Below are 23,672 nucleotides of genomic sequence, written 5' to 3' on the forward strand. Positions count from 1 at the left end.
GATCATTCCCCCCACACCCCAGCAGTATCTAAAACAATATACTTATTGTTGAGGGGAATGGCTCTGCACTATCTGCCTATTCCCCTTCCCTCTCCTAACAGTCATCCAGTTACCTGTCTCTTGACTTTAAGGGGTGGCTGTCTCCCTGAAGCTCCTCTCTATCACTGCCTTAGCCTCTTGAATGATCTGGATTTCATCCAGTTCCAGCTTCCTAACACAGTTTCCTAGGAGCTGCAGCTGGATGCACCTCTTGCAGGTGTGGTCCTCAGGAACAAATGTGCTGTCCCAGATTTCCCACATCCTGTAAACAGAGCACTTGACCATCTTAACTGCTGATTCCATTAATTCCTCCCAATTTAAATTCAAAGATCTTGCCTTTATCTCATCTCTCCTGATATATATCTCCCTATATTTATCTCTATCTATCACTATCTTTATATTTTCTCTATACATTTCTACTGCTCCTTTTGGATTTACTACCACTCTGTGCTAATATGCTGGTAATGTGGCTCCTGGGGAGGTGAAAAACAAAAGAAAAACCTGTGGCCAATTTCAGAGAAAAACTGGGAAATTCCTCTCCAACTCTCTAATTGCAATCAAACAGAGCTCCAGGAGATCACTGAAATTTGTGATACATTACCAGCAAGACATTATAATAACTAATATCAAATTTCAGACACAAGATCAAAATTAAGCTTCCCTTCGTCAATGCTCCCACCTGGCCTCACACGTCTGGGCTCCTCGACCTTGCTCCCACCAGGCCCTTGCTGTGTCCAGATCCCTTGCCGTGCAAAATGTTTCTTCTATCTCACACTTGTAGCTTTGGAGTGAGCACATCTTCTAAGAAAAAACCTCAACTAATTTGAGCTCAAATCAATGTTTTCCTGCACAGACCTGTGGATGGAAAGATTTGGTGAAGCCTCTCTCATTGTGATTATTTGCAAGTGCTTTTTGGCTGCCTGTCGTCTAGATAATCACCAATTTATTCCTAATTGAATGTTCAGCACTTTGGATCAATGTGCATTCTGTTAAATGTGCTATATAAATAAACTCCTTCTATTCGTCTCTGCTTCCGATTCCAGATCTCAGTGGCAGGGTGTTATTTCACTGCATCCTTAGCTTCAACAGCCACTACCACAGTGTTGCTAATTAAATGCTATACTGTGCATTATCTCACATTCTCTGTGGATCTCCATGTCATGGCATGGGGATGTTCACAGTGTTCTACTCTACAGGTGTTTTAGCTGGAAAATTGCTACCGCTACATTCCCACACTGACACTAACCAAGTGTCCAAATTATCAACTTGACCAGACTTCATATAATCTCCTTAGCTTCATGCTGCTCCAAATTTTCTCAATGTATCTTCTCTCATCAACTGTCTACAAGGAATATAAAACGCTGCCCGTCTGAACAGTAGACATTTAATGTGTTCGTGTTTTATGAATGACCATGAGCAACCACTTTGAGAGGATCTGTAGCTGCAACAACAAGGACCTCACAGTGGCCCCAACCTCTTCAAATCCACACCCATATCACGCCTGTCGATGGCCTCGTAGACAGAAATTTCAGAGTCTTTGTACTGCCAGGTTGAGGCAACACCTTGTAATCTGTTCTGGCAGTCTCCAATCAGATAGCATCAATATTGATTTCTCCAATTTCCAGTAATGCCCCCCTTCCTTTCTCTCTTTTCTCCTCCATTTTCCCTCATCCCTCTGACTTTTTTTTCCCTGCCTTCACCCACCCCTTCCTCCTATCACACAGCATCTTTCTCAGCCCTCTTCCCCTTCCTCATATAGCGTGTTTCCTTTCTCTCTCCCACAGGAATTCACCTAGAAGCACGTGCTCTTCCTCTTCACCTTCTCCACTACCTTCTTATTCGGCTGTTTGCCTGATATTTGGCATTCCTAATGAAGTGTTCAGGCCCCAAACATTAACTGCCTTCTGCTCTTCATGGATGCTGCTTGTCCTACTGAGTTCCTCCAACACTTTTGTGTATTGTTAAAGAAATATTCAGACATAGTCACAGTGTTATACGAGTTCTCTTATAATAATTCAGCAATGTATTTGAATATAAACTATAGATTATTTTGCCCACATATAACTGATGAATTCAATGTTCAGATGGACCCAAAGTATGGTGGGTTTTTCTGCCTGGAACATCCACCCTAATAAGTCCCAATGAGTTTGGGTCTCCCAAACACATTGGCTGATCTCTGCTTGTCTGTAGATGTGTACTCCAGCCGCCTTCACCTGCAGTCAAGTGATGGAGCAAAAGCTTGCTGAGTTCCTCAGCACTTGCACTTTAGAACAGTCATTATCAAACACTCCATCTATTTGAATGGAAACTTTATATTGCAAGGAAGAAAGATAGAATGTAATGTTATTTTTTTAGCTGTTTGTGCTTGCAGTAATATTTTAATTACTGTATTTGATATATATGACCCTTTTCTTGCCAAAAATATTCCCTGGGTCTTGTATGTGAAATTGAAGTTGAAAGGGTGATAGTGGTGATTAACGTCAACAGTGATTATCATCACTGAGTGGCTCACTCGCATCGCCACCATCTGTCACTGTGGGGGAGCGGGACGTTAGGATCAGTATGGGGTCCCCGTGCTGGTCTCACTGGCCTGCTATCTCCCGCAGCCTACAGTCAGTCCCCACATTGGTCCTGCTGCTCTGCTTTCTCCCGGCGGACCGCTTTCAGTCCCTGCACTGATCCCACCACCCCTCTCTCCAACAGCCCGCCACCAGTCCCCACATTCATTCCATCTTCCCCCTCATCACCCCACCACCCTCCCCCCCCGGAGAGAGTGGGGCAGTGGGACCAGCACTGGGACTTACAGCGGGCTGCCGGAAGAGAGCAGGGCAGTGGGACCAGCGCAAGGACCGACAGCGGCAGCTGATTTTAGTTTTCTCTTGTAAATTACAGCAGTATTATTATTAGAAAGATTTTTCCTGTTGTCCTTGTTGCAAGTTTTGTTCAAGTTTTGTTCTGCTATACTGCAGCTACATATTTCATAAACAAAAAATACTTACCTGTAAAAACACTAAAAAAAATTCTTAGTATTTTCTGCTGAAATGGGACAGGCCTGTGGGTCTTGTATGTTATCAAATACAGTACTTATAGAGAGATTCAGTAAAAAGCCCCTTCAACCCATTTAGACTGTGACAATCAGAAAGCACCCATCTTTACATTAGTCCTACTCGAGCCCACCTTATTCTCTTGTCATTCACATCCACTTTCCCTGGATCTGTTGCTCATCCATGTAATTTGCAGGAGTCATTTAATCAACCAACTCAAGGAAACTTGCATGGTTTTATGGGAGAGCATATTGATTCCATGCAGACAGTGGGATTTAAGATGGTTTCACTGTGCACCTCATAAATATTTTTACCTGGTTTTATTAATTTACAACTGATATTTATGATCCCGAAAATGGTGATGCTACCAGAGCCACTGTAAAGGTGCCACTGGTCCAGACCCTCATGTATCAAGGAGCAGAGACACAGCATTCCCGTGGGGTCCAGTCAAGATGGCTCCACAAAGGCTTTGAACGGCCCATTAAAGGATCTGACAGAAGTTCAATTTAAAATCCTGCAATCATGGGGTCTGCACCCAAGATGGCGGCGCCTATGATCAGCAGCCATGAGGGGTTGCAGACTCTAGGGGAGTGGAGGACTGGCACAGGGCACCAAAAAACAAAGGAGATGACCCACAGGACAGTGACCATGGCGGAGGACCAGTGAGGGTGCTCTTCGGCTGAAAGACCAACGCATGCAGCAGACTGCTGATGACCCAAGGCAAAGGAATCCACGGAGGCTGTGGGCTGCTGGAGGCTGCTGTCAGGAGACTCGTGTTGGGCTGTAGACAGCTGGAAATTGGCTGAAGGGATTCGGGTATCGGAACCAGGATGTGAGGGGATGCTAAAGGTGCTGAAGGGTTCCTGACCCTGTGGGAGGTTCAGGAATGATTTGAACTGGGCTCTGTTACTGCGGAGGCCATCGAAGCACTGGAGGAGAATCTGTTGACACTTGGTGACTCTGGAGGGCTCTCTTTTTCTGTAAGAGGCGATTCAGGCAATTTCTGCCGCTGGCGAATCTGTCTGCTTTACAGCAGACAAAAACAATTTTATTTATTACAATGCCAATAAATTGAATCTTGAAATAATTTGCAGTGGCTTTTGAATATTCCTCAATGTCAGTGACAGTGACAACTGAAATATCTGCTTTGCTGAGAGTATCGTTGAAATCCTGGATGGATGAAAGTTGAATGTGGCTTTGCCCATCAATCAGTGTTTTAGGGGGAGTTTTGGAGGTGGGCCTTGTTTTGGACAAACACTGCAGTTCCATTGATTGTGGCGTTGAGGCACACCCCAGGGTTGTCTTGACTACTGCGATTTTTTACTAAGATTATTGTTGCAAGACGTGTTTAAAAATTTATGTCTTTTAGCAAAACTGCATATTAACTATATTGCATTGTGGAAAGGCAATTTTGTTGTGACTACAGTAAACTAATATTTAGATGTAAAACTTTAATGTAAATTATTGAATGTCATTCTCCCCATTCACTGATATGATTTAAATAAAACTTTTCAAAGGTTCTCCATTTATTCTTACAGGGAACAATAACGATAGAAGATGAACAGGCATGGGTATCATCTTATACGTATGTTGGTGCTACTACCAACATCCACCCTTACTTATCTGCCATGGTCAACTATGCCCAACCAGTGAAGTTTCAAGGCTTTAAGATAGCAGAAGGTATGCAAGCTTTCTAAAATTCTTCAGTAAAGAACCAAAAGTGGATGTGAATGTTGGAAAATAATACTTAGCTATTTCATTGATGAAATCAGTCTGATCTCATATCTGTCATGATTAACTAGTCAAGATTTCAATTTGAAGTTAATACTCCAGTCTCAACTGAAATAAGTATCGTTGAGCATTGTTTATAAATATATCCTCTGCAAGTGAGAAGATTCCACAAGTAAATACTTCACTAGACTGGGCAAGGCATTGATAATGATTCCTGTGAGCTAGATTTTTTCCATACCCAGAGATATTCAATATTCCATGTAGCACACAATCTTTAGCACATGAGTGAACATGTCTCCCATTTTCCCTCCACTAATCAGAAAGATGAACTAGAAATGCCACCTAATGCAGCCAAGCTTAGCAATGAGCTCTCCACAATTGACATCACCGAACAACGTGCCACTCAATTAGCCTTTCTCTCTCTGATTTCATTCAAGAGACAGAGGAAATTGTAAAATTCAGCTCACTTACTGGTGCGGAGGCCTGATTGCTAATACCTGCTTAGAACCAAAACAAGATGCCTCATAGAACATTTTGAGTCCCACAAACTGGAGAGGGACTAATGTCCTAGAAGGAAGGTTTGCTAGTGCTTCTTCGGGGCTTTAAACTAAATTTGCAGGGAAATGGGAACTAGAGCCAGAGCAGGGGTGAAAAAAAATTATGTAAGACTGCATACAAAGACAGGAATCAAAGGTTTGTGTATGGTGAAAAAAAAATGTTTCGAGGTGTGTCTATTTCAAAGCAAACATAGAATTGTAGGAAAAGCAGACAAGCTTACTCCGTGGATTGGCATGTGGGATTATGTCAAAATTGTTCCATTAGTGAGACAGTTGCAGGAGGGGCGGGACTAGCAGCCCAGTGTTCCAGTGTTCTGTTGTTTCAGACGTGATGAAGGGAGAGGGGTGGCATTGCTAGTCAGGGAAAATGTCACTGCAATTCTCAGATATGGTAGTCTACTGATGCTATATGGGTAAAATTGAGGAACTGGAGGAGCATATCTGTAGGGCAATAGCAGACAGTTGCAGGAAACATAAAGTTCTTCTAGTAGGTGACTTAAACTTTCCATATATTGACTGGGACTCCTATACTGTAAAAGGGCTGGATGGGTTGGAGTTTGTCATGTGTGTTCAGGAAAGTTTTCTAAATCAATTTACAGAGGTACCAACTAGAGAGTGTGCAATACAAGGTCTTCTATTGGGGTAAGGGACAGAACAGGTGCAGGAAGTGTGTGTCGGGGAATACTTTGGATCCAGTGATGGTAATGCTATTAATTACAGGATAATTATAGGTAAGAATTGGTCTGGTCCTCGGATTGAGATTCTCAATTAGAGAAAAGACAGTTTTGAGGAAATGAGAAAGCATGGATTTGGACAAGTTGTTTTCTGGCATGGACGTGTTTGGTAAGTGGGAGGCCTTCAAAGGTGAAATTTAGAGAGTACAGAGTTTAAATGTTCCTGTCAGGATTAAAAGCAAAGTTACCAGGCATAAGGAACCAGAGTTTTCGAGGGATATTGGGGATCTAGTTGAAAAGAAGAGAGAGCAAACGAGGTACTTGAGGAGTACAATTTTTTTTTAAAACATGAAAAAAATTAGGAGGACTAAAATAAGATATGAGGGTGTCTTTGCAAACAAGGTGAGGGAAAATCCTAGGGGCTCCTACAGGTATATTAAGAGCAAAATGATAGTAAGGGACAAAGTGGTCAGCTGTGTTTCAAATTCCTTTTATTGTCATGTAACACAAAAAAATATAATACACATGATATACAGCACTTAAACGTTTGCCTGCCATAAAGGCAAATAGTTGCCATAAGCATTGGCCAGCACCATTAATAATAAGAGAAAGAAAAGGAAATTGCATCCAAGTCACTGAGTGTCCATGGATTCGCCTCCAGTTCTCCCACAGCCTCTAGCCTCACAGCCTCAAATCACTGGCAGTACCTGAGGCCCTTCAGAAACCCTTCTTACCCTTAGCAAGCTCTCGAATCATGGTTCAAATAACTGTTTCCCATGAGCCAGTCTCCAGCAGCCCATAGCTTGTGTAGATCCTTCGACTACAAGTCGCCAAGAGCCTACGACCTACTGTGAGTCCTTTGACCCTTTGCTGGTCTGCTCCCATGGTCACCTTCCCTGTAGGGTCATCTCCCATGCTTTTCCCATTTCTGGTGCCCTGGGCCAGTCCACTGTTTCCACAGAGTTTGCAACTTCTCGTGGTGCGCTGTCCAGCATAGGCGCCACCAACTTGGGAACAGACTTCCATTGTTGTAAGATGTTTTAAAAAAACACCATGGCTGTCCTAACATGCAGTTTAAAGCCTGTATCGAGCTGTCAGCATTATGACTGAGCAGCAGGACCCTGTGGAGTCAGCCGCACTGAATTTCCACTCCCTTCTCTCCCAGTCCTGCAGCAGTGGCTGCGCTGCCGTTATAGTAGCTCCAATATCGCTGCCATTTTTGTAATATGGATCAAAAGAGAGGGGGGGGGGATCTTAAAGGGTTTTTTTTTCATCTGTTTTTACTCAGGAAATTAGCACAGAGTCGATAGAAGTGAGGCAAATAAGCAGTGAGGTCATGGAACCTATACAGATTAAAGAGGGGAAGGTGCTTGCTATCTTGCGGCAAATAAGGATGGATAAATCCCCAGGGCCCAACAAGATATTCCCTCTGGCTTTGAAGGAGGTCAGTGGAGAAATTGTAAGGCAGATATATTTGGTTAAGGTGTAGGAGGAATGGAGGGCAGCTCATGTTGTTCCTTTGTTTAAAAAAGACTAAAAATAATCTGGGGAAATTATAAAATGGTCAGCCAAATGTCAGTTGTCAGTGAGTTATTGGAAGGTATTCTCAGAGATTGGAGATACAACTATTTGGATAGACAGGAACTGATTATGGATAATCAACATGGCTTTGTGCTGTGTAGGTCATGTTTAACTAATCTTATAACGTTTCTCGAGGTTACCAGGAAAGTTGATGAAGGAAAGGCGACATGCGCTTCAGTAAGGTCCCGCATGGGAGGTTAGTCACGAAGGTTCAGTTGCTTGGTGTTCATGGTGAGGTAATAAATTGGATAGGACATTGGCTTTATTGGCAAAGGCAGAGAATGGTAGTAGCTGATTACCTCACTGACTGGAAATGGACATGTAGTGGACAACAAGGAAGGCTTTCATAGCTTGTAGAGGGATCTAGACTAGCTGGAAAAATGGACTGCAAAATGGCAGATGGAATATAAGGCAGACAAATCTGAGAGGTTGCACTTTAGAAGGGCAAACATGTCCTTTAGTAGGACATGCATATTAGGCTACTGAGGAGTGCGATAGAATGGAGAGATCTGGGTTACGGATGCATAATTCCATGAAAGACAGGAATCAAAGGTTTGTGTATGGTAGATAAAGTTGTAAAGAGAGATTTTGGCACATTGACCTTCATAAATTAAAGAATTAAGTGTAGGAGTTGGGATGTTATGTTGAAGTTGTATAAGAAATTAGTGAGGCCAAATTTTGAATATTGTTTGCAATTTTGGTCACCTAAGTACAGGAAGAATATGAATACGATTGACAGAGTGCAGAGGAGATTTACAAGGATATTGCCAGGACTTGAAGAACTGAGTTACTGGGGAAGGTTAAACGAGTTAGGACTTAATTTCCTGGAGTGTAGAAGAATGGGGAGAGATTTGATAGTATAAAAAATTATGATGGGTATAGATAGAGTAAATGCAAGCAGACTTTTTCCACTCTGGTTAGGATAGATTAAAAACTAGAGGATGTTGGTTAAGAGTGAAAGGGGAAAAATTTAAAGGACACATTAGGGGTAACTTCTTCATGCAGAGAGTGGTGGGAGTGTGAAATGAGCTGCCAGCTGAATGCAGGGTCAATTTTGACATTTAAAATAAAATTTGGACAGATACATGGATGAGAGGAGAATGGAGGCAGATAGTCTGGATGCAAGTCAGTGAAACTAGGAAGACTGGAAGGACCAAAGGACCTGTGTGTGCGCTTTCGTGCCAAGCACATGTTAAAATGAAGGTAAACCAGAAAATCTGCAGATTTTGGGATCTGCTGCCAGATTGAGGCCACCTGTAAATTGGAGGAACAAAACTTGGTCTCCAACCAAACTAGTTACTTTAGGCCAGTTAGTTTAACATCTGTGGTTGGCAAAATGCTTGAAGCAATCATTAAAGAAGAAATAGCAAGGCATCTGGAGCAAAATGGATCCATTAGGCAGACGGAGCCTGGGTTCAGCAAAGGCCGGTCCTGTTTGATGAATGTACTGGAGTTCTTTGAGGATATAATGAACACAGAAGATAGAGGGGAGCAGATGGACGTTCCCTTGGATTTCCAGAAAGCATTTGATAAGGTGGTGCCTAAAAGACATAGATAAGGATGCATAGATTTGGGGGTGATGTATTAGCATGGATAAGGGATTGATTGACCAATAGAAAGCCGAGAGTTGGGATACAGGGGTGTTTTTCTGGTTGGCAATTAGTGATGAGCAGGGTGCCACAAAGGTCAGTCCTGGACCTGCCGCTATTCATTAACAATCTGGAAGAAGGGATAGAGTGAAGTGTATCTAAAGCCCCTTTCACACTTGCATCCCATTCTCTGTTCCAGGTTAGGAATGCGGGTTTGGCTTTTCACACTTGACCACTACTAACTGGGATAGTGAACGTTTTTACACTTTCTTGGAGCCATCCCCAGGGTTAGGATTGTTCTATCTTCTACCGGTGACGTCATGATGCATCAAGCGATGGTGGATCTGCCCTAAATCCTGATCAATGTATTTTGATCTTATATTTGAGCAAATTAATCATGCCTAATTATGACATAATTAAGCTTTATGCACAGCACAATATGAGCCCTTCAGCCCTTCTGTTGTTGTGCTGACTATTGTAAACCTTTATAAGGGATCATGGTAAAGTGCTAGCAGTAAATAGCAATAGCAGACAATTTTTGAACAGAGTGGGAAAGTTGATAACATTATAGCACTCAATTTATATAACGTGGAAAAGTTTGTAGCGCTATCTTGTACAATTTATAAATACAGTGGGGAAAAAGTGATGGCAGACCTGCCCTCCCAGAATTCCATGTGACAGAGAAAGGGCTGGATGCAGCAATGGAGCATTTATGGAGGGGTTTCTCTGCCGCACGGCATTTTAGAAAGTGAGGTCCGCCATTGCTTTTTCCCATGATCTTTATAAATTGTGTACTGTAATGCTACCAAATTTCCTAAACTGTTTAAAAATTGTCAGCTATTGTTGTTTATTGCTATTTATTCCCCCCCTCTCTCTCTCTCTCTCCCACTATGACTTTCCTACAGCAAAATTTATACCTTTTTAATCTTCCTTCACATTCCTGCACTCATGCAAAAACTTGTTAATTTCAATCCCACAATGCAATTACTCATTTCATACTACCCGGATTCAATGCCAGTGTCTGCAGACGCTGGGGATTGTACGAGAATTCAAGGCTGTCAATCCCTGGGTGTGAGATGACATCATTTGACACTGACCTTGAGCTGATTTTGGTTTCACACTGGACACTTTAAAGGCCAATTGGCAACTAATTCCTGGGATCACTTGCAAGTGTGAAGTTTGCTGATGACACTAAATTGAGTGGAAAGCAAATTGTGCTGAGGATCTGGATGATAATGTAATAAATTGGATCAGCAGGGAATCATCTAGGAATTAAAACTCTTAATGATCTTTTTATCCAACAAAATTTTGCATCTTTATAACAATTGACAATGAAATTTAATCTGCCAAACAGACAGCTTTTTAGATATTATCAAATTAGATATTTTATTTATTCTAAACTTTCAGTATTTCTGCTGGATCTGAATTTCATAGATTAACTTTTTAAATTACATTTGTACATAAAGGCATAATATCACTCTGATATTAAATATTGACTTTAAAAACAGCCTCTTTAATTAGGATCAAAACTGAATGGGAGAATGATCTTAATATATCTATTTCAGAAGATTGGATTTCAATTTTGGCTCTTATCCTTGACTCACCTCTTCGCTTGATTCAATTTGATTCAATTTAAAGTGGTGCATAGAGTACATTTTTCTTTTTCCTTTTTTTCTTTTACAAGTATTTTTGAGTTCACTATAATAATCTCATATACATGTTGTATTAACATAATGGAATGTATACATGATATGATAAAATATATAAATCATATATAACTGGTAAAATGTTCTAATTAACAGTTTCCCATTTTTGTTATTAATTGTTAATTAATGTTACTAAGATTAAAAATGAAAATCACATGAATTAATTTATAAACAATCTGCTCATAATTGGTAAATTATCAAATAATATTAATATTGTAGTCTAAGATCATCATATATAAACTACATTTAATCAACATGAAACAAATTTAAAAAAGAGAAAAAAACTAAACTAATGCTAATCTAACCCCTCCCTCCAATCAAGGTTACTTATAGTTAAAAAAAAGAGAGAGAAAAGATATTTCTAGACATTTTTTTAGATATTTGCAAGTTAGGCATTATGTGCAATCTAAGCTACAAGATTTTCCTTGAATCGCAGATTCAAATAATATTTTTTTTCAAAAATATACATAGTTTATATCTGCCATATATTCCCTCTTATGATTCTTTGTATAGGGTAACATTTTTCCCCTTAAATATGCTTTGAGTATGTCCCATATCAGAACCATATTATTAGTAGGCTACAGATTTGTTTAACAAAATATTTATATCTGTCTCTTTATAAATTTACAGATGTCTGTTCTTTTAAACAATGTAGTATTGAGATGCCATCTATATATATTCTCTTGCTTTTCCATTATTGCTATAGTTGATATTAATGGAGAGTGATCTGATAGAAACCTCACTAGGTATTCTGTTCTTATCACTCTACTTCTCAACAGGACAGATATTAAAAATAAGTCATTCCTTGTATTTGAATTGTGCACCTTTGAGTAAAAAGAGTAGTCTCTCTCTCTGGGATTTAATTGCCTCCATGCATCAAAAAGATTTAGATCTTTCAAATATGAAATCGTGTTTTTTGCTGCTTTCACCCTTGTTATTGTTCTTGCCGATTTACCTTGTATTGGATCCAAGCAAAAATTAAAATCACCTCCAACCAATATATTTTGTCTTCCTTCTGCTGTTTTTAATAAGATATCCTTCATAAAGGCTTCGTCATCATAATTTGGAGCAAAAATATTCATAAATATCCATGCTTCATAAATTTTAGTGTTCCATTACATACCTTCCGCTTGATCAATCCAAGTATCTTCTATAAACACTGGTGTATTTTTATTAATTAAAATTGCCACCCCTCTTGCCTTTGAACCAACGGAAGATGATATTATTTGTCCAACCCATCCTATTTTTAATTTATCATGTTCTAATTTGGTAAGATGTGTTTCCTGAAAAAATTATTATATCCACTTTTAATTTCTTTAAGTGTGCCAAGACTCTCTTCCTATTCACCATTCAGTTTATCCCGTTAATATTAAGACTAATAAACATTAATCATACCATTTTTCAAACAGATATTGTATAACAATAAAATATTCCCAATTTTTAAAAATATAGTCATGACATTTCTCTTTTAAGAGACATTTTCAACACACATTTCCCCTTTAAGAAGCACATACACATCCCTAGCTCTGATGGTGACGTTGATAATAGTACCCAGAAGCCCGTGGAAAAAAAGCCCGCAGATTCTTGCAAAGAGGAAGAAGAAACCCTTCCTTTAGCTTCATCTTTTAAAACTGCTTGTCTCCCGGCGCCATCTTCTCTTCCCCCCACCCCCCCATAACTACTTTCCTACTTTCCCTACCATTTTTCTATCTTTTCAGAGCTGTCCATATGAACCACAATGGTTTTTATTTTATCAGTGAAAACAAGACGATTCAGTACTATTAAATATAAATAAAAAGATATGTCTTTCGGTTAGTCCTGTTTTGAAATGGTCTTTTCACTTCTTTATTTTTGAAAATTCATCGATTGCGTTCTGTGAATCCACCCTCAACAATGATGGGCAAACCATTGAGTATTTAAAGTTTTTAGATCACAGTTGTCTCTTTGTCTCATCAAATTCTTTCTTTGACCAGGGCAGGGCTGAAGTCCTGGAAAAAAAAACATTACTTTTGCATTGTCTGCCACTAATGGACCATTATTATTTTTTGAATATTCATATCCTGCTCCCAAGATCACATCTCTCTCCCGGTATTTAAAAAGTTTTACCAGGACTGGTCATGGTCACTGTTTGCTGATTCTTCTACATCTGAGGGTCCAGTGAGCCCTTTCAATTTGAAGCTTTGCATTTAATTTGCCTTGTGGGATTCATGTTTCAAAGAAACTCACTGCGTCTTTTCCCTCTATTCCTTCTCTCAGTCCATTGTTACATCTGCTGAAATTTTCCATATGATTGATCTTGTTTGGCTTCTCCAGTGATATAAAGGTATATTTAACGTGTAACCAAAAACAGGTCTTAACATTTTCCACATATACTGGGTAAAAGAGGAGTATTGCTTCAATGGATAGAGGATTTCCACCCTCCCATAGACAATGGTTACTGTATATTCTGTATCCCATGTTTTTGCATTTTCTTCCAGTGCCTTTAGCCTGTCTTTTCTTTTGTCCAGCTCAGCCTCCATTGTCTTCCACGACTTCTTTGATTTCCATTACCTTTTCTAATTAATATGTCTCGCATCGCTGATTCCATACTCGAGAAAAGAATGCATAAAATTTCCATTTTGTTCAGGATATTGGTTATATCTTGGGCTGACTGTCCCAGCTCTGCTGGATTCCGCTGATCCAAAGGCCTCTTCTGAGTCACTCTTCATCAGGCTTCTACTCAATGTTCCTCCTGGCTGAGCTGTTGTTTCTTCTATTTTTGCTGTTGATTACCTTTGGTACTAGTTTTATCTATTTTTGATACTAAAATTCTGGTTTTGAAATTTCTTACGGTCTTTTTAATACTTTTTGTGGAAAGTCTTTCAAAGCACAACCGCTCAGCTCCTTAGCATGGCCATGACCCCCGGCCTCAAATATTCTTGATATATTTTTTGATTTGCAGTTTGTTCACAGTGGGTTAATATCAAGTATTTATAATAATTTATTGGATTTAAGACTAGCCTCAATGGTGAAGATTAAAAATTATTGTGAACGGGATCTCTTTCAGACAAGGACTGGCATTCCACTCTTAGTTTGATTAATGATTCATCATTTTGTGCTAGACACTGTTTATTATAATTTAAAGTGGTACACAAAGTACACATGTCTAAACCAATTATCTCATTTATATGCAGATGTAGAAAGGTGTAACATTTTAGAGGTCTCACTAATTCACATGTTTTGGGTATGTCCAAAATTAGGAAGATTTTGGGGAAACAATTTTCAATATTTATCAATGATTTTTAAGACTAAAATAGATCTATTTCCTTTAATTGCCTTGTTTGGTTTTATTCATGACCCGACTATATATTTGTCTGCATCTCAAGAGAAAGCGTTAGCTTTTAGTACGCTGATAGCCAGACAAGGTATGTTAATGAAGTGGAAAAATGAACTTCCACTGACTCATGGGCAGTGGTTACATGATGTAATGAAATATTTAGGTTTGGAAAAAAAATTGGATATAACATCAAAGACAAAAACTTCCAGTTTGAAAAGATATGGGGAAAATTTATAGAATATTATGATTGGCAGTTTTAGGACTGCTCCGGTAATGCTCCGTCTGGCTTCTGGAGCAAGTGATCAGATCCAGTTTTGCTGTTCTCTTTTTTAATTTTTCTAAAGTTAAGCTCGCTCAAATCTACCCAGTTATCAACTCATTGTGTGACAAATGTAAAAGATTTGAAGCCACTTTGATTCATATGTTTTGGTTTTGTCCCAATTTAGCATAATATTGGACAGCTATTTTCAGAACATTTTCGGGATCAATCTCGAGCCGTGTCTGTTGATTGCAATGTTTGGCTTCTCCAGTGATATAAATGTATATTTAACGTGTAACCAAAAACAGGTCTTAACATTTTCCACATATACTGGGTAAAAGAGGAGTATTGCTTCAATGGATAGAGGACTTCCACCCTCCCATAGACAATGGTTACTGTATATTATGTTCTTTCTAAGGTTGAAAAAAAAATCAGACATTATGTTAGGAAGATTAAGAACTCTTTTGTTAAGACTTGGGGCCCATTTATAGCTTACTTTCATAATTGGAAGGATCAAGGTGTGGGGATGCAGTAAATGGGCATGTTTTGTTGGATCTCCAGAGGTCATTACTCAATTTCAAGTCTGCTTGATTACCAATTCCAACCTTGGTTGGTGGACGGGGTTAGATCTTTGTAATCAACCTTTTCTCATTTTTCTTTTTCCTTTCCTTTTCTTTTTTTACTATTCACTATATGTTTATATAGGAAAATGAGTCCATGTATTATTATTTCTATGAAATGATGCCAATCCAAATGTGTATTATATTTAATTTATATGGACTTATAATGTATGGTTGTATGATAAAACTCAATAAAATAATTTTAAAAGAAAAGTTTGCTGATGACACTAAAATTGGAGGCATTGGCTTGCAAGAGAGATCTGGATCAAATGGAAAAATGGGTCAAAAAATGGCAGATAGAATTTAATGCAAACAAGTGTGAGGTGTTGCATTTTGTAAGGACAAACCAAGGTTGGACATACACAGTGAATGGTAGGGCACTGAGGAGTGTGGAGGAGCAGAGGGATCTGGGAATTCAGATTCATAATTCCTGAAAGTGGCATCACAGGTCGACAGGCCTTCATAAATCAAAGTATTGAGTACAGGAGTTAAGATGACGGGGTTGTATAAGACATAGGTGAGGTCAAATTTGTAGTATTGCATGGAATTCTGGTCACCAAACTACAGGGAGGATATCAGTAAGATTAAGAGAGTGCGGAAAAGATTTTCTCGGATATTGCTGGGTCTTCAAGAGTTGAGTTATAGGGAAAGATTAAACAGGTTAAGACTTTATTCCTTGGAGTGTAGAAGAATGTGGGGAGACTTGAGAAAGTTTTACAAAATTATGAGAGTTATAGACAGAGTAAATGCAAGTAGGCTCTTTCTACTTAGAAGAGATAAATACAAGAGGACATGGCTTTAGGGTGAAAGGGGAAAGGTTTAGGGGAATATTTGTGGGGAACCACTCGGAGACTGGTGGGTGTGTGGAATGAGCTGCCATCTGATATAGCTACGTGGATAGGAGAGGTGTGGAGGGTTATAGAATGGGTGCAGGTCAGTGGGACTAGTGGTATGTTTTTGGTAAAGCCTAGAAGCACTGAATGGCCTGTTTTCAGTGTTATAGTGTTCTATGGTTCTATGATACAGAGAGACTGCAGAGAGCTATAGATAAGTTAATTGAGTGGGGAAGGATCTGACAGATGGAGTACAATGTTGGTAAATGTGATGTTATACACTTTGAATGTTATACACATTGACCACCGCCAGTGGGCTGATATCACCTCAAACCGTGCATCTTGGTGCCTCACAGTTTGGCGGGCAGCAACCTCCTTTGAAGAAGACCGCAGAGCCCACCTCACTGACAAAAGGCAAAGGAGGAAAAACCCAACACCCAACCCCAACCAACCAATTTTCCCCTGCAACCGCTGCAACCGTGTCTGCCTGTCCCGCATCGGACTTGTCAGCCACAAACGAGCCTGCAGCTGACGTGGACATTTACCCCCTCCATAAATCTTCGTCCGCGAAGCCAAGCCAAAGATACACTTTGAAAGGAACATGGGTCAGATTATTATTTAAATAGTAAGTGTAATCTGAAGGACTTAGGAGTGCTTGTGCATGAATCGCAAAAGGTTAGTTTGCAGGTAAAACAGGCTATCAAGGTCAAATGAATTTTGGCCCTCATTGCTAGAGGGATTGAATTGAGGAGCAGAGAAATTATGCTACAACTGTACATTGTATTGGTGAGGCCGCATCTGGAGTACTGCATGCAATTCTGATCTCTTTACTTGAGGAAGGATGCACTGGCTTTGGAGGTGATGCAGCAGAGGTTCATCAGGTTAATGCCAGAGATGAGGAGTTTAGCCATTGAGGAGAGATTGAGTCATCTGGTGATGTACTCGCTTGAATGCAGAAGAATGGGAGAGGATCTTATAGAAACTATAAAATTCTGAAAGACATCAGTAATATAGCAGTAGGCAAATTGTTTCCACTGGCAGGTGAGACTAGAATTAGGGGACATGGCCTCAAGATTCAGGGTAGTAGATTTAGGACAGAGATGAGGAGAAACTGCTTTTCCCAGAGAGTGGTGAATCTCTGGAATTCGCTGCCCATTGAAGCAGTGAAGGATACCTCAGTGAATATATTTAATACCGGGTTGTGTAGATTTTTACCAAGTAGTTGGATAAATGGACATGAGTAAAAGGCAGGTAGGTGGAGATGAGCCTATCGTCAGATCAGCTATGATCTCGTTGAATGGTGGAGTAGGCTCAATGTACTTATAGTATCAATATTGACTTCTGCAATTCCTGTGAACTCTCTTCCAAGTCTCTTTCTTTTCCTACCCTTCTGTTTCTTTCTGACTAGCTTTCCACCCTTTCTTTCCTTCTCCTATCAGAGAGCTACTTTAACCTTCTCCCCTATCACTTCTCAGCTTCTTTCCCTTGTAATCCTCTCATCTTATCTGTTAATCTGTGCTTCTTCTGCACCCCTGCACCAACCACAACCTTTTTATTCAACTACTGCATGTTTTTCACCAGGACTGAAGAATTGACTGCCTTTTGCTTCCTATGGATATGACATGACCTGCTAAGTCTCTCCAGCACTTTTGTATACAGTTCTAGTAAAGATTTCCAGATCTGATTCATTAACTGTAGGCTATTTTTCCACAGAAGCTGCCTGTCCTGCTGTTTTTTTTCCAGAATTTTCTGTTTTATTTCAGATTTCTAGCATCTGCAATCCCAGAGTGAAATGTTTTAACAATAATTTCTGTTAACACCCTTTCCTTTGGTTGAAAATAACCTCAAGAATTTAATTAATTAATTTAAAGTTTGGGTTCAAGTGTCTTTTGAAACGTTTTGATTTGATCGCACACCTAGGAAGCATCTATGTGGGTGGTTCACTCTGAAGCCCCCAAAGGAAAAAGAAAATCACCTTTGTACAAACCAAGGGTTTATTTAAATGTGACTTTTCAGTGAGTCCAGAATTGCTCAGAACTTGCCATCTGAGTGTTTTCTATTCTTCTGTGAAGGTGGGCATAGATGACGCAACACTGTGAGTTGGTTTGCAATGGTTTGGGATGTTCCATTAATGTTTCCACTTATAGCACTTGCAAGAGATTTACCCAAGATCCAATGGTAACCAAAATCCTGACATCCTTGTTTGCATCTGGCCTCAAATCCTCTCAATACCACTCAGACTTTTATGGGCAAGTGGACAGAGATGCACGGATTTGCTATGATAGTCTCTAACCCCCCCCCCCCGTGCCAGTCATGTCCGGGCAAAACCTTACCATTCTGTGCAGACCTCGCAAGTCCTCCTCTTTTCTTTGTAATTTTCTTCCAACATTATATGCTAACAGCAGATTGATATTCAGAACCCAGAAAGGATCAGACCATAATTTCAGAGTCACGAAGGATTTGGATAGCCTATCATGCACCTTATTGGAAGTTTTAAAAAAAACTCAATCTATATGATGCTTTCTCTGTCATTTGTGTGTTGCCAGTGGATAGCCTTTAAATGGATATGACTTTTACAGTAGATGTGATGGTTTCCTAATTCTGCATAACCCCAGCAAGATGTTGCAAAAAGATGCCTCTATTTTGCTTATCCCATAATTAACATATCTGATAGGCTAGCTATTGTGCCAAGCATTTCACAGTACATCTTCACCAACTGCTGCCAAATGCTCCTACCTCATGTCGTTGATATTCTGATTCGCACTTTACTTCATTGACACAACCATTCTTCTCCTCCTGTCCAATGGCAGTCCATGGATGCCAGGCATCTTTGTGATGAAGCTTGCTCTCATGCTGCCAGCATCTGACATAGTTTTGAGCAAGGACATGTGCAAATATGTAGGGTTATCTACCAACTCCACATTGGCTACAGACCATTGATTTCCTATCCCCTTCCTCCTTCCAAGTGCCAGTTGCATTCTATTGGAATCCCAAATTGTTCAGTGAGATGGGATGTGACTGTCAGTCTTTTTTAGCAGTTAAGTGGAACCTACCTGCCTTTTACTCATGTCCATTTATCCAACTACTTGGTAAAAATCTACACAACCCGCTATTAAATATATTCACTGAGTTCCTGATTTATCATTTCTCCTGGTAATTTTTTTTTTCTGGTGTTTAAACATTGAAAACAGTGAGAAGTGTTGCTGTTGAGCATAACGTGAACATGCCTGCCACCTGATGGCAGCAAAGATGCCACATCGCACTCGACACCTTGTTTTTTGACTGACCATCATTCTTACCTCTTGCTGGTTTTTAATCTGTCTTTCTCTTTTACTTCATTGGGTAGAAATATAATAAAGAAAGCAGTGGACAAAACATGTCTCATTTTGAATGATCAGCAAATGCTCAAGTATTAAATAAAAATAGCTCCTAGATAAGTGATTTTTTTTTTAAATCTGTTGTCCTTTATTGACAGGAAACCTGTTTTTCTATCTTAAACTATTCATAGTGGTAGTCACTGCACCAGTTTGGTGCATTGCAAATTGTGGTGAATGCATACATTGTGCCATGACTGACAAATAATCCTTCACATAGTCCTTTATGGAATGTGCAAATATGGAGTTTTATAGAAATAGTGGGAGTCTCAAAGTACAGTAAACAACAATGAAACCCAAAATACCTGTGACTAATTTTTGTTTTGCTTTTAGTGAATTTTCTTTTAATCTTAAAAGTAATATTCTCTGCAATTCATATGTCCATGTATGTGCAACAGATGAGTGGTTTCAAGATGTAGATTGGAAGATTTAGGATGCCGAGGGAAGTACCAAGATGCTAGGGTCTGCAGAGTGTATTACTATTAAGAGTGGTTGAGGCAAGTTGGGAAATCCTGACATTAACTGATGAGGATTAATTTGAGCAATTGCACTTCTAGCCTTCTTCACAGGAAGAGTCACAGCTGTATTTTCTACTCATGTAATTGTGTATAAATAGATCCTAATCTGCCTTTATGACTTCTTACTTTCTCAGAAAGAAATATTCACTACAACATGTCTTCATTTAATGAATCGGTTGGACTGGGATATCTGAAGACTCATGCAATAGAGTTTGTCAAGTATCTTTTGTGGAGATTTTACAGAACTGTACATTTTTGATAATTTCCAGTCGTGAGTGACCAAGAAGCAGGAGTTTTATGTGCTTTCTATCATGCTGTCGGCTTTTAATATTCACGGATGTTATGGCTTGTCTGAAGAGGAGAGGCAACTCTCATTCTACAGTACAACATCAGGCATGCCATGGATAAAAAAATTATTGGCTCAGTGAAACGACAGATTAACACCCTAATTTACACTAATATAGAGATAAATTATCAGGCTTCATTGACTATTTGCTATGACGATTTTCCATTTAATGTACATGAAGTGAACATTTCTCAGACCTATCTGTAGTTTTGGCACAATTCTGATTAAACCCAGAAGTGAGTTGCCTTCCTGCCTTCTTGAATTTTATATTTTATTTTAGCGATACTGCACAGTATCAGGCCCTTTCAGCCCAGGACACTGCTACACCCAGTTACACTCATGTAACCAATCAACCTATGCACATCCTTAAAAAGGGAGGAAACCCACACAGACATAGGCAGAACATGCAAGCTCCTTACAGACAGCACTGGATTCAAAGCCAGGTTGCTGGAGCTAGAATAGCATCAAGCCAACCACTGAACTAACAGTGCCTCCCTAATTCTTGGTCCAAGAATTTTTGTGGCCTTCGAAGAAAGAATCTTTCAAAGTGTAAGTAAATGTGAAAGTTGAACTTCTAATTTTAACCATTCTGAAGTAGAAACAGCTCTGCAGGCAACTGTTGCTAAAGTCCAATCAAAGGCCAATGATCTAGAGAACACATGATTAATGGATGAACCTAGGAGGTAAGCATCTCTCTACCAGTACATGCAATGTTCCAACTCACAGTGGAGGTGAGCATGTCAGGGAATGAGAGCCAGTCAATGAACCTGTTGAAGACCTCCTCCACCATGAATTTGTCTTTGACATGAATGTCAGTGACTCCATCCTCTTTTGGCCAGACGCATCATTACATATGCCCAACAGAGCAAGGGCATATCACAACAAAAACACAAAGACTTGGGAACAGCTGGTGTTCCTGTGAAATCCTAAAACTCCTGCCAAAACTCTCAATCTCATTGTCCTTTCTGGGATGAGGTGATATCGGGCAAACTCAGAGATCTGTAACATGACCATCTTTAAGAAAGTCTAATTGCTTCATTTACAGAGAACTCTCCACTCAGGGAAAATGATCCCCAGAGTTCTTCTGGACCACTCCTCCCAGTGGATGAAGAATTGCTCTCTAGAACTATAGTGTGGATTCCTTCCATCAAGAAGCACAACAGATATGATCATCTCCAGAAAAGAATTGGAAGCACATGGTATAATACTTAAATACTATAACAGTGTAAGCAGGCACATTGGACTCAGATGATGCAACTTCCTACAAGGTTTCAGACAGGAAGGTCACACGATCCTCCGCAATTCACATAAAACAATAGCACACAACGCAGTGTTGTTCGCACAACAATTTACTCAATCGTTCCGCAATGTTGCACATCATCTAGATCAAACTTCCTGCAAGAGTGGAGCTCCAAAACTAATAGAAGACTGAAGGCAAAGGCAGATATTGATGGTGAAGCTTAGCACAGCTTTTCGTGTGGTACCTTAATTCTTGGGCATTTGAAACTTTCTGGCAACAACATACTTTACCTTCCCATATGTTTTTGTGACCTGAAGTATTTGTAGGAGGCATCTCAGCACACTGAGAAGATAACACCAATGCTGTCTATAGAAAATCCTCTTCGTTCATTAGACAGATAAGCAAACTAACATCAGTGTCCTCTCCCAGGCCAACAACCATCAGACTGAGGCTTTCACTAAATGCAATCACCTGTGTTGGGCAGGCCCAGCACCAAACCCCTGAAACAGGCCCTCTTCTCCAAGCACTGTCATGAAAAATTACCAGGCAATTCAAGGATGAAAGTAGAATATATGCTGCAAGCCTCTGAGAGGAATGTGGCATTCCCATTGACTTTGCCGAACCTCTGGCTTAAGATTGCTTAAGTGGAAAAGGAGCATTCAGGGTGATATTCAATGCAATTGAATCTGTACTGAATCATCAAAATAATGCAAAAGAGAATGAATGATTATTGAGGTTTTTGGCAAAGTAAGTAAATTAAATAAATAATGATGGTGTTAAAGTACAAGTGTGCGTACAGCTGTTTATGCTTCCTTTTCCTTAATGAGCTTCACAGTTATAATAAGCGACAAATGAGTCGTATTTACCCCAAGGGAGGCCGAGTGGATTCCAGTAATTACATGCCTCAGATCTTCTGGAATGCTGGCTGCCAGATGGTCTCACTGAACTTCCAGACCCCAGGTAGGGACTGTTGTCCAATCAGCTTGATGCACAAAGCAGGGAAGCTGCTTTCCAACAGATAAGAATCAGAATTTATTGTCATAAACAAGTCACAAAATTCAGTGTTGTTGTGGCAGCTTCATAGTGCAAACCTTCATATTCTGAAAACCATCTTAAAGCAATAATATAAAAATAGTAGTGCATGAAAAGTTGATTATTTAGGAATCTGATGGCAATGGGGAAGAAGCTGTCCTTGTGCCGCTAAGTGCTCCCCTTTAGGCTCCTGTTCCTATTTCCCGATGGTAGCAGAGTGAAGAGGGTATGGCCTGGGTGGTGGGGGTCTTTGAGGATGGAGGCTGCTTTTTTAAGACACAACCTCATGTAGGTGTCCTCGATGGAGTGAAATCTGGTGCCTGCGATGTCACAGGGCAAGTTAACAACCCTCTGAAGATTTTTCTTGTCCTGAATTTGACGTTTCCATATCAGACAATGATTTAATGAGCCATAAAACTCTCAGTGGTACACATGTAGAAGTTATTGAGAGTCTTCGGTGACATACTGAATCTCCTCAACTACTTCACAAAGTATAGCTGCTGGTGAGCCTTTGTCGTGATTACATCAACATGGCGGCTCCAGGACAGATCCTTGGAGATGTTGACACCCAGGAATTTGAAGTTTTTGACCCGCTCCACTACTGAGCTCTCGATGAGGACTGGGTTGTGTTCCCCTGATTTCCTCCTGAAGTCCTCAATCATCTTGGTTTTGCTGACATTGAGTCCAAGGTTGTTGGTGTGACACCACTCAATGAGCTGATCTATCGCTCTCCTGTGTGTTTCCTCATTGCCGTTTGTGATTCTGCCGACAACTGGTTTGTGATTTTGCCGACAGATGCCTTGGATAAAGCACTTCAAAACAGAAGTTTGAAAATAGGCTGTATTTTTCAGATGAAAAATTGCAAGGTTTATTTCATAGTCATTGTCTTGATTAAATATTGTCCATCAGCAGGTTTCATTTACAGTTCTGATCAAGTCACAAATAAGAATTATAAAGGTATAATTTACATTATTCTGTTTCAAGTTCACTTTGGTACACATTCAGCTTCTGGCTATTTCATGTGATAGAATCGTTAGAATGAGGCATTTTATCATTAAGATTCCCAATAATTTTCCTTAAACACATACTGTGATTTCCTCACTCACTTCAGATCTAATCTGGCATTTGTTTTGTTTTATATAACAGATTTAGCCATGCAATTAAATCAGGGAAAGTTTGAATACAATGGATCATGTGGGTGAGTAAAAGCCGG

The 23,672-nt window shown here is 39.8% G+C and overlaps 1 protein-coding gene across 25 annotated transcripts in view; it reads left to right on the top strand.

Moving 5' to 3' along the window:
- plcb4a (phospholipase C, beta 4a) overlaps positions 1-23,672 on the top strand; it is a 628,445-nt gene that overhangs the window by 471,889 nt on the left and 132,884 nt on the right. For all 25 annotated transcript variants that reach the window (XM_069932452.1, XM_069932447.1, XM_069932454.1 and 22 more), the window contains 4 exons: positions 4,622-4,763; positions 19,976-20,060; positions 22,263-22,387; positions 23,606-23,657. In XM_069932452.1, coding sequence (XP_069788553.1) covers positions 4,622-4,763; positions 19,976-20,060; positions 22,263-22,387; positions 23,606-23,657 — 404 coding nt within the window. The remainder of the gene's footprint in view (positions 1-4,621; positions 4,764-19,975; positions 20,061-22,262; positions 22,388-23,605; positions 23,658-23,672) is intronic.

The sequence above is a fragment of the Narcine bancroftii genome, chromosome 4 (assembly GCF_036971445.1).
Source record: "Narcine bancroftii isolate sNarBan1 chromosome 4, sNarBan1.hap1, whole genome shotgun sequence".
Taxonomy (NCBI): domain Eukaryota; kingdom Metazoa; phylum Chordata; class Chondrichthyes; order Torpediniformes; family Narcinidae; genus Narcine; species Narcine bancroftii.